Consider the following 12,392-nt stretch of genomic DNA (forward strand, 5'->3'; position numbering starts at 1 on the left):
GAGTTTTCATTTTGTGACCTATTTTAGAAAATGATCAGTGGATTCTTTCAATTTCTATTTTACTCTCTGGTTCTAGGATATTGGGGCAGTTTTCCTTGATAATTTCTTAAAATATGATGCCTAGCCTCTTTTATTTTATCATGGCTTTCACGTAGTCTAATAATTCTTAAATCATCTCCCCTTAATCTATTTTCAAAGTCAGTTGTTTTTTCAATGAGATGCTTTACATTTTTCTATTTTTTTCATTCTTTTGACTTTGTTTTATTGTTTCTTGATATCTCATAGAGTCATTAGCTTCCACTTGCCCAATTCTAATTTTTAAGGAATTATTTTCAGTGAGATTTTGTGTCTCTTTTTCCATTTGGCCAATTCTGCTTTTTAAGGAGTTTTCTCCAGTTTGTTTTTTTTTTTTGTGTGGGTTTTTTTTTGTTTGTTTTGGTTTGGGGTTTTATTTTTGGCCTTTTACAAGATGTTAGTTGTCTTTTCATAATTTTCTTTCATCACTCTCATTTCTTTTACCAATTGTTCTTCTATCACTCTAATTCGATTTTTTGAAAAATGTTTTAGCTCTTCCAGGAATTTTGTGACCAAAAATGCTCCTCCTGTCCTGGAACTTCACCTTGGATCTGGGAATAAGCAATGGAGTTGCCAAACAGTACCCGGTCCCGTGCCCAGTGCTAGCATAGGGGTCCCAGGTAATATCTTTCTGACCAGTTGCCTAATCCTCTTACCATTTCTGGCTTGAGAACTCCTGATGCTTCTGTTGCTGCTGTCATTGCCTACAAGGCCAGAGGCTATAACATAGCTGGAGTTACAGCAACTTGTGTACCTGGCCAGCCACCCATCCCATTGTCACAGATCTCTCCTTCCAATTTCCTAAGTTATCTTGGCCTGGGAAAATGTCTCACCTGAATATTTTGTGGTTTCTGTCATGCCAGAATTTGATTTGAGGCATAATTTTAAAGTTGTTTGGAGGGGAATGCTGGGAGTGCTCACCTGTGCTTCTTCTACTCCACCATCTTGGCTCTGCCCTTGTATCCAGAATGAGCTTGAGCATCTTCACCACACTAGTTGCACTACTTTTTACTTTCTCCTACTTATTACCATCTTTCCTAAAACATGGCAACCAGAATTGAACACAATATTTCAGATGTAGTCTATAATCTTGTACAGCAGGATTGTCACATCCAGAGTCCTAGATAGCATAGTTCTCTCAAGGCAACCCAAGATCACCTTAGATATTTTAGCAGCAATTAAAAAAAAAAAGCTCTAAAACCCCCCAAACAAACAAAAAAATACCTTTTCTCAGATAAACTGCCATCTCCCCATTTGTTACTTGGTTAGTTGATTGTCTACACCCAATCATGACTTGACTTTACATTTATCTCTACTGGGTTCCATCCCATCAGATTCACCCTAGTGCTCTGGCCCAGGGGTGAGGAATCTGTGGCCTTGAAGCCACATGTGGCCTTCTAGATCCTTAAGTGTGGCCTTTGGATTGAATCCTTGGCCTTGAGGCCACAGGTTCCCCATGCCTGGGCTATCCTGTCAAGATCTTTTGGCATCCTGGCTCTGTCATCCAATGCACTAGTCACCCCTCTCAACTTTGTGTCATCTGCAAATTTGATATGTATCATTTATGACTTTATCCCAGTAACTGACAAAACAAGTTTAAAAATACGTGCCAAGCAAAGATCTCTGGGGTGCCCCACTGAAGACCTCCCAAGATGCTATCTTTAATAACTACTCTTTGGGTCTGAACACTTAATCAGTTTCAAATATGTCTAACTGTACCTTTTACCCAGACCACATTTCCTCATCTAATCCACAAAAATACCATAAGAAAGTCTGTATTATTCTTGTGGTCAAGATGGAGAGATGAGATTAGACAATAATAAAATTAGTTGCAATCAGGGCTGGTTGCTAAATTTAGGTAAACCAAATTACTATGCTGAACTAAATAGACTGCTAAAATGTAGGTAGACTATCTGCAGCACTTTCCCGATTTTGTAAGTTGGCCAAAAGTTAAGTGAGATTAATTTGATATGACATGTTTCTGATGACACCATCCTGGTTTTTTCTGATCTCTACTTCCTTTTCTACATATTACTAACCATCTGCTTCATAAGGCATTCTAGAATGTTTTTTACAGGAATTAAAGTAAAACCTGGAGTGTACACATTTTAGTCTCCTTCCTGTTTTTGTTTTTTGTGGGGTTTTTTTTGCTAAGCAATGGGGTTAAATGACTTACCCAGGGTTATACAGCTAGTAAGTGTCAAGTGTCTGAGGCCTGATTTGAACTCAGGTCCTCCTGATCCCAGGGCCAGTGCTCTATCCGTTACTCCACTTAGCTGCCTCCTCTCTTTTCTTTCCCTTTTTTTTTTTAAATTGAGATGTTATCATCTAGTACCATGGTACCTCTGTTCTCTACAATCTTTCAGCAGTCACATCCACTGTTTTTTTCAGTACCTATCTGGGATATAGGTTGGCTAGGCGTGGTGATTTTAACTTATCGAGGGCAGGTAAGTAGTTAAAACCTTGCACAAAACAGATGCTTAGTAAATGCTCATTAATTGACTGACTGACCTATTATCCACTTTTTCTCTAGTCTTTTCTAGCCTAAAGATTATTCTATTTGGGACATATAGTCAAAATAAGAGTTGACTGAAAAAAGTCTGCCTTCTCTCTATTATGTTTCCATTTTCCAATCCACCCTAAGAACACTTCTTTGATCCTCTCCTTTTACAAAATAAAAAATTCTTGTCATCCTCAGCTTTTTTTGAGATTCCCAACTTGAGCAGCTCAATTCCACATCATTCTTATAGGAACTGGCTGCACTATTGTCTCTTTCTTCCTACTTACAACTCTTATCTCCATATTTTATACATGTCTTTTGAAAATCTTGGGTTGGCAGTTACACATCTACACATCTACATTGGTTTGTTGAGACAACTCTCTCTTTTTCCTTGTCAAAGGAATTATTTTTCTTTATGTCTTCAGAATTTCATTCTTGAGAGCTTCTCCCCAATTTTAGGCCGTGGGATTGGATATATCCTTTTTTCTGAACACTCTGATCTCTGCCCTCCAAAAATTCTGGGCTCATGTCAGACTTTGCCCAGATTTCCCTTCCTTCTCTATCACAAATTCTAAGATGGACCGGCCACTTCCTGCTAAGTCTCACCATTTCTGCCCCAGCAACAAGTTCTTAAGTCTTATTGAGGAGAACCTGGTCCATGCTAGCATTTCCCTTTACTGGTTGCTTCCCCCATCTTTCGAATGATTGAATTATGATTAAGTCCAGCCAAGAATATAATAACAGCTCTCCTTTTGGCAGAGGGAGAGAGGCCTCACAGATGGCCAGATAATTGAAGTCTCCCATCAGTACTATCTAAGGCCTTAATGCCAGGCTTCAACCTATTTTTCAAATGTTTCATGTATTTGGGCATCCTGTCCAGGTGGTCTATAATGCAAGGGTCAAATACGGGCTGCAGGCCTCGCTGCTTACAACATTTCCCAGTAGATTCAAACCAGATTAAAATGTAATTGGGAAATATTTAACAAAATAAATAAAAATGCAATAGAACACATACAATGTTACTACGTGATTTTCTAAGTCAATATGAGGCCAGCAGCCTCATTTCTATTTGATTTTGATACTACTGGTCTATAGTATTCTTAAGATCAGTTCTGCTGATTATTTGGTATGAATCCTGGCCTCTCCAGGCCTCAGTTTTTTCCTCTATAAAACAGACTATATGAATAAAATTATATATGATTTTGTAAGGTCCCTAACAGCTTTCAGGCCCAAAGATCCATGCAATGTCCCTTGTAAGGTGGAAATAACACAGATATAATGGGCCATAGGTGTAGCTTTTGATGATCAAAGAAAGACAGAGATAGGAGTAATAAGGAAAAAAAAAAGCAGGACTGGGTTAGGAACAAAATGAGGGATGTTTGGGCTTCGTTTTGTCAATTCGACTCAAGAAATATTTATTAACTACCTACTTCGTACCAGGCACTGTGCTAGGAACTCAAGATACAAAGACAAAAGAAAACAATTCCTGCCCTCAAAGAGCTTACATTATAGTGGAACACGGAGGTCGAGGGGGAATAAGCACACCGGTAAGTAAATAAAAATATGTATGTACAAAATAAATATAAAGTAACTTCAGGGGGATGCTATCATTGGGAAAAAAAAATCAGGGAAGGCCTATTGTAGGAAGTGGCATGTGAGCTGAGCCTTGAAGGGAGCTACAGATTCCAAGAGGTGGGTGAGGAGAGAGAGCATTCCAGGGCAAATCAGGGGCATGAAATGTTGAGAGTGTAAAGGGGAGGAATGTGCCATCGGTCTGGAACAATGGATTGGAGCCAGGCTGTGAAAGGCTTTCAACACCAAGGAAGGCTGTATTTTACCTTTCAGCGGCAGCATTAAGGGAGCACTGAAAGGTTTCTTGAGCGATGGGAGTTATGTGGTCAGAGCTACGCTTTAAGAGTCTCCATTTGGCCGTTGTGGTGGAGGATATATCAGAGAGAGGAGAGAGACAGGCAGCAGGCAATAAGAAACAGAGTAACGGTGGTGTGAATGGAACAGGGGGACCAGTGACTCTGAGCTTGTGCACCCGGTACTTTTGACAAATAGGGAAATCAGGAGAAGGGATAGGTTGAGGGGGACAAGAAGTTGGAATCTGGGACTGTCCCGCCAAGTCCTGGTGTCATGTCGTAGAAACATGGCTGGGCAGCCTCATGACTATTAATAGGGGCCATCATAAAGCTGCCCCAGGCTAGGAAGGAGGCCTACCCTGGGGGTCAGTGACCCAAGATGACTCCTTGAGGTTAGACAAATTTTATTGTTGAAGCATCTTGTGTGATATAGCTGCCCAGGAAAGGGACTGTCATCCCTCACAGAGACATTAGCCAGCGCAACTCATGGCAATGGCCCCTGTGTTGGCAAAGACGTACTAGTGCTCAAACAGGACTTGGTTTTCCTGCTCTGATTCTTCTCTTGGCAAGAGATGACCTCAGCCTGAGCAGGGAGGCCCCAGCTCCTCATGGGTAGATCATGCTCCTCTTCTTCATGTGCCGCCCCCATCTTCTGGCCTCAGAGGCCAGTTTGGGAGCAGGAGGTAGCTCTTGGGAGAATGAGAAGTATGGGAGAAGAGGAAAAGATGTTCAAACATTCAGCATCTGGACAGAGATGAAAGGCAGGCCGCACTAGTGTTTTCTGGGAGCAAAGCCAGCTTGGATCCTCAGAAAGAGCAGTGTGGGGAGGTGAGAGCAGGGGGAAGTATGTCCAGGCTTTCCCTCCTTGGCATTGGAGCACACATAGGTGCCACGTTGTCAGACCCAAAGAGAAGATGAGGAAAGTATAGATGGAATCGTAAGGCACTGTAGGCATGGGATAGGCCCTTGATATGAGAGATATTCCAGTCCAGTAGGATTTTGCCATGGATTCTCAGAATCCTGGGCAAGGGTCCACATCTTTGCCACCTCCAGCCCTTGAATCTTCCAGGTAGGGAAAGTGTGGTTCACTTGTTGGCAGCCAGAGTAGAAGCCAGATATCTCAGAAGCCTGGCAGGTCTAGAGGACCCCCAGTGGGGATCTCTTGGGAAAACATTAGACTCTGAGTTCTAGCCAGATACCTTCTGGCATAGTCCAGCCACAGACTGTGGATGCAGGAGAGGCTGGGAGGAAAGAAGCCATCTCCGAGATTCTGTGAAGGCCTTGATCTCAAAAATATCTAACTCTTTTCCAACTCTTTAAGAAAAAAAAAAGTCAAGTCATCCCTGACATGGCTGAGGAGCAGCTTCCATTGACAGTTAAGAGGTTGGATGGCCAATGTAGTAGACTGAAGCATTAAGAGGACAATGGGGAGAAGTGTGGAGCACCTTTACTAGGTAACACTGTAGATCTAGCAGAAACTTCCTTCTGGAAAAACATTATCCAGGGCAGCTAGGTAGCGCAGTGGATACAGCACAGGCCCTGGAGTCAGGCTGACCTGAGTTCAAATGTGGCCTCAGACGCATAATACTTAGTAGCTGTGTGACTGGACAAGTCACTTAACCCCAATTGCCACACACACACACACACACACACACACACAACACACACACACACACACATACACACAAAACCATCATCTAAGCACTAAGGGAAGATTTGCTTCAAGGGCCCTCCACACACACCCCAGTGACCCTCTATGTGCAGCGTGCCTACGGCTTAAAGAATTTAGGTGCCATGCCTTTGTCAGCTTGTCTTTCTGCCACGATCCAGAAGTCAGCAAGACAAGAGCAAGAGAATAATCCAGGTCATTGAAGGTATCTCCAGAGCTCTTCCATGATCCTGTTCACTGGATCCACCCACTTAGGCTTCCATGTCAACCCTTCTCCTCTCTAAACTGGTGTGGGCATTCCCTGTTGAAAAGGTCCACGGAACTCAAGGTCAACTCTCCCAATATTTTCCAATTTGGTTAGAAAATTAGGTCCTTTTCCATTTTACAACAATGCTGCCCAGGCTTGGGAAAACAGGGACATGTACACACATAAGCATACACACGTTAACATGCACACACACATCCATGTCCCCATTGAATGAAATAATAAAATTACTGAAAAGCATCTTTTGGGCCCACATCTCCAGGTCATACTGGAGAAATCCTGTAGCTTCAGTCACAGGTAGAGCCTTCATAGTCAATGCTGTGAGATGGTCTGGCTTGTCATGCCATTTATTTAGAACTTCTGGCCCCGCACCTCACCCTGAGAATAGAAGAAAAGTAAAGTACAGAGCAGGTTAGAAGGGCACAACAGGGCCTGGAATTTTCCTTGCCCTCCTTAGCAGGGATTTGTTCCCTGCCTCCCAGGAGAGAAGATAGTGGGCCCCATTTCAATTCAACTCTAGAAATACTTCTTTAACACTTACTATGTGCCAGGCTAGTGCTAGGCAGGGTAAAAACTACAACCGAAAAACAGGCCCTGCCCTACATTCAACTATACACAAACAGGTAAATACAAGATAATTTGAGGAAAGGGAAAGAATTTGGGAGAGATTAGGAAAGGCTTCATGAAAGTGGCTCATAGCAGAGCCTTGGGAAAAGCTAGCAGGGATTCCAAGGAGTTGAAATAAGGAGGATAGTGGTGCTTTCTAGGCTTAGAGAGTAGTAAAGGCAAAGGTAAGGGGATGGGAGGTATTCCATATTTTAGGACACTGTAAAAGTGACCACATTAAAGTATAAATGTCCATTTGGTTAGGATCCATGCCGAGGAAAGGGGCTCCTTAGATGTCTGGGTGGCCTGTCTCATGCCCCTAGTTCTTTCACTTGTCATTCTCCTACCTCTGAGACATTGGAAGGGCTAGGTATAGGGGTGTGCTAGTATATGTTTAACAACTGGCTCTCCCCTCCAAAAAAAAAACACCCCAACAACAAAAAGCAGGTATAAGACATTTTTAAACCTCATCTGCATCGTTAACATTTTCTTCATCACTTTCTTAAGTCTGGACAATTGACAAAACAATCAAGCAAGCTCTAATCTGCCTATTTCTGAGGTGTAAATGCTCACCAGAAAATTTAACAATCCACTAGCATGAGCTGGCTCCAGCACACCCCTGGCTGGGGATGGTTTTTCCCTTTTGACCACTGGAGACAATAAGGCACAGAGACAGCAAATACTCTGTCTGATCACACAGCAAGTTGGGGCAGAAACCAGATCTCATGACTCTTAGCCTCCTTCCTGGACAATACTGAATTTCCAGCACAGAAAGGTAAACTCCATAGCAAGCCTCACCTTTCATGGCCCAGGGGTGGGGAACCTGCAGCCTCGAGGCCACATGAGGCCCTCTAGGTCCTCAATTTTGTTCTGTGAAGAGTTCTGCACTTGAGGACCTACAGGGCCTCATGTGGCCTCGAGGCTGCAGGTTCCCCACCCCTGGGCCATCCTAACTAACAATGTAGGTGTTGGGCCTGTGGGCCTGCAAAGGACAAAGATGACATTTCAGGTTAGCACAAAAGCAGGGTCCCACCATATTTTCCTAGTAGGGAAGCAATGAAAGGAGAATGGTCTTTAAGTGTGATGAATCCTTAAATTTTTGCCAACTCTATGTTTTGTAACTTGTTAAGCCACTATCATGTAATATAGCATATGATCATTTGAGGGTTTTGTCTTATCTTCTTTTAAGACTGAAAATTTCACAAATGCAGAAACTGGCTCTCATCTCAACTTTGTATACACTCTAGTGCTCAGCTCTACACACGATAGTACATCATACATTTCTGTTAAACTGAATTTTATTTTAACCCCACCATTTTTCAGTCATTGTATTATGGCAGCATGAGGTAGGTGGCATAGTGGATAGAGCACTAGACTTGGGAGTCAGGAGACAAATTAAAATGTGCCTTCAGACTCTGACCAATTCATTTAACTTCTATCTGCCTCAGGTTCCCCATCTGTAAAATGGGGAAAATAAAAGCATTTGCTTCTCGGGGTTGTTGTGAGGATCAAAGGAGATAATATTTGTAAAGTGCCCTGTAAACTAAAGTTTAAAAAGTGCTACATAATAATAAATAGTAACTATAGTAATAATAATAAATGTTGGTCAGATTAAGGGGGGCAGAGTTTTCTGTCCTCACCTAGTCCAGGAGTGCTAGCAGAGTACCTAGAGGTCCAGAACTGACAGGATTAAAGATTAAAGACTAGTACCCATGTTCTCTTGGTTTTGCTCATTTTGTTCTTCATTATTTCATGCAAATCTCCATTGATCATTAAGCTCATCATTTCTTTTTTTAAAATTTTATTAATTTATTTTGATTTATCAACAATCACTTCTATATTCTTTTGAGTTGAAAATTTTTCTCCCACTTCCTTCCCACCACCCTCCCCAAGATGGCACACAATCTAATATAGGCTATACATTTACATTCCTATAAACATATTTTCACATTAGTGAAGTTGTAAGTAAAAATTAAAACCAATAGGAGAAGCCATCAGAAAGAGGAAACAAAACTCAACAGAAGAGAAAAAAATGATAGCGATTCAACTTCCATAGTTCTTTCTTTGGATGTGGATAGCATTTTCTATCACGAGGCCTCTGGAGATGTCTTAGATCCTTGTATTGCTGACAAGGGTTAAGTTTATCAATATTAGTCATTGCACAACTTGGCTGTAATTGTGTACAACGTTCTCTTGGTTCTGCTCACTTCACTCAGCATCAGACCATATAAGTCTTTCCAGGTTTTTCTGAAATCATCCTGTTCATCATTTCTTATAACACAATAGTATTCCATTACATCCAAATACCACAACTTGTTCAGCCATTCCCCAACTGATGGGCATCCTCTCAATTTCCAATTCTTTGCCACCACAAAAAGAGCTGCTATGAATATTTTTGTACATGTAGATCCTTTTCCCATTTGTATGATCTCTTTGGGATATAGCCCTAGAAGTGCTATTGCTGGGTCAAAGGGTATGCACATTTTTATAGCCCTTTGGGCATAGTTCCAAATTGTTCTCCGAGATGGTTGGATCATTTCATAACTCCACCAACAATGCATTAATGTTCCAATTTTCCCATATCTTCTCCAGCATTTATCATTTTCCTGTTTTGTCATGTTGGCCAATCTGATAGGTGTGATGTGGTACCTCAGAGTTGTTTTGGTTTGCATTTCTCTAATCAATAATGATTTAGAGCATTTTTTCATATGACTATAGATGGCTTTAATTTCATCTGAGAACTGTCTGTTAGTATCCTTTGACCATTTATCAATTGGGGAATGGCTTCATCATTTCTTATAGTACAACAGTACTACATCACAATCACATGCCACAGCTTGTTCAGCCATTCCTCAATTGATGGACATCCCTGAAATTTGCAGTTCTTTGCCACCACAAAGAGATCTGCTATAAACATTTTAGAACATGTAGGTTCTTTCACTTTTTTTGTAATCATCTTTGGAAATAGATCTAGTAGTGTATTGCTGGGTCAAAGAGTATAGGCAATTTAATAATTCTTTGGGCATAACTCCAGATTGCTCTCCAAAATGGTTGGATGAGTTCATAATTCCAGCAACAATGAATTAGCTTCCCAATTTTTCTTTGTCACTTTCCCCTTCAATCATTTTAGACAATCTGATAGGTGTAAAATGATATCTCAAGGTTGCTTGAATTTACATTAGAGCCATTAGAGCATTTTTTTCATCTACCTATAAATTGTTTTGATTTCTTCATTGGAAAACTGCTTGTTCATATCTTGACCATTTATCAGTTGGGGAATGACTTGTATTCTTATAGATTGGACAAAGTTCTTTATATATTTGAGATATAAGACCTTTACCTGAGAAACTGTCTATAATAATTTTCCCCCAATTTTCTGCTTTCCTTCTGATCTTGGCTACATTTGTTTTATTTGTACAAAAATTTTTCAATTTACTGTAATCAAAATTATCCATTTTATACCTAACTTTGCTCTCTGTCTTTTTTAATTCATAAATTTTTTGCCTATCCATAATTCTGGTAAGTATTATGTTCCATGTTCTTCAAATTTTCTTGTAATATCTCTCTTTATATCTGGGTCATGTATCCATTTTGACCTTATCTTGGTAAATGGTGTAAGATATTGGTCTATACCCAGTTTCTCCATACTGCTTTCCAGTTTTTCCCAACAATTTTTACCAAATAATGAATTCTTATCCTAAAATCTTAAGTCTTTATACTTGTTTATACTATATTTTCACATTAGTGAAGTTGTAAGTAAAAATTAAAACCAATAGGAGGAACCATCAGAAAGAGGAAACAAAACTCAACAGAAGAGAAAAAAATGATAGCGATTCAACTTCCATAGTTCTTTCTTTGGATGTGGATAGCATTTTCCATCACGAGGCCTCTGGAGATGTCTTAGATCCTTGTATTGCTGACAAGGGTTAAGTTTATCAATATTAGTCATTGCACAAATACAAGGTTATTATATTTATTTGCTGCTATAAATTGTATGTCTATTTAGTTCCATTGATCTACCTTCCTATTTCTTAGACAGAATAGTGAAGAGTGAAATCAGCAGAACCAAGAGAACATTGTATACAGTAACAACAATATTGTTTTAAGAATGACTCTGGGCAAATAAGTCATTTTGACTATTATAAATACCCAAATTAACTATGAAGGACATATGAAGAAAGATGCTATCTGCATCCAGAGAAAGAAATGATAAATAGGAGTACGTATAGAATAATTTTACATATATACCTATGTGTGTCTAATGGTAGCCATCTCTGGGGCAGGGGTGGGGAGGTAAGAGAAGAAAAGGGGGGAGGAAATTTACATGATAACTTTGTTGTATATTTAAAATGAATAGCAAGTTTACATAGTGGATTTGTGATTTCAAATGCAATTATCTTTTTATTGTATTATGAAAATGCTTGTTTTATGCCATAAATTAAAATAATTAATTAATTTTAAAAAGAAAATTCATTATTATAATAAACTTATTATTATCTGTTTTATAACAAAATATACTTCATTAAATATTTAACAGTTTTCAAATGTCAAAGACAGAGAGAGAGAGAGAGAGAGAGAGACTGGTACCCAGCAAAGCTGGGGTGTGGGATTATTGAAGAGTAAGGCCTAGGGCTCAGTCATGAATACCCCACCTCTCTCTGGAGGGAACGCCTAGTTCTCTCACCTCCATTTTGCTGTAAATCCAATGAAGTACTTCTGTCACTTTGGTGTATACGCCAGGTTTGTTCCTCTGGCCACAGCCTGTGCCCCAGCTGGTCACCCCAGTGAGGTACCATCGGTTGTTCCTCTCACACACCAGTGGCCCTCCACTGTCCCCCTACAAGGAGAAGATAGTGGTCACAGACAAGGAGGGACACCAGATTCTTCCCCAGGTATCTTGGGTATCTTGCTATAGGGAAGCCTGAGTCTCCATTCCCCCATTTCCTCCCCACTCTACTCTATCCCCTGGGACATTAGGATCCACCCTCCCTTCCCACTCACCCAAACAGGAGTCACTGCCTCACCTGGCAAGAGTCTCTCCCTCCTCGGAGGTCCCCAGCACACATCATTCGAGGAGTCAGGTAATTGTCATAGACCAAATAGTTATTGCACTGCTTAAAGTCGATGAGATTGACTTGAACTTCCCGTAGGTAGGGGGAAGTCTTCTCTTCATGGAAAAAAGCGTGAGAGAAGGGAAGCAAGGGAGATGGGGAACGAAACCCAGAGTTTGATTTCCAGCCCAGCTTGGCCCAGCCCAACCTCCACAGTGCCCATGTCCAGGGAGGCCTCCTTTCATTGAGGTTTTCTAAGTATTACTGGTCCTCGTACTTGACCCTAGGGCCAAGCAAGCCCAAGTGGCTGAATGTATACTCCCCAATACACACATCTACCAGATACATTCTGATTGACATA

General features: G+C 40.7%; 1 protein-coding gene across 2 annotated transcripts in view; it reads right to left on the reverse strand.

The window, feature by feature from the left end:
- Positions 1–3,960: 3,960 nt before the first annotated feature.
- The window catches only part of TMPRSS13 (transmembrane serine protease 13), a 103,753-nt gene continuing 95,321 nt past the window's right edge, over positions 3,961–12,392 (reverse strand). The window contains exons 11-13 of one of the 2 annotated variants that reach the window (XM_078146847.1): positions 12,005–12,147; positions 11,665–11,817; positions 3,961–6,752 (exon numbers count right to left, since the gene is read on the reverse strand). In XM_078146847.1, coding sequence (XP_078002973.1) covers positions 6,726–6,752; positions 11,665–11,817; positions 12,005–12,147 — 323 coding nt within the window. In that variant the 3' untranslated portion in view covers positions 3,961–6,725. Of the gene's footprint in view, positions 6,753–8,814; positions 10,897–11,664; positions 11,818–12,004; positions 12,148–12,392 lie in introns of those variants that run through there. The other variant, XM_078146846.1, reaches the window with a different exon arrangement.

Source organism: Phascolarctos cinereus, unplaced genomic scaffold, assembly GCF_003287225.1.
Source record: "Phascolarctos cinereus isolate Bilbo 61053 unplaced genomic scaffold, phaCin_HiC Scaffold_726;HRSCAF=1367, whole genome shotgun sequence".
Classification (NCBI taxonomy): domain Eukaryota; kingdom Metazoa; phylum Chordata; class Mammalia; order Diprotodontia; family Phascolarctidae; genus Phascolarctos; species Phascolarctos cinereus.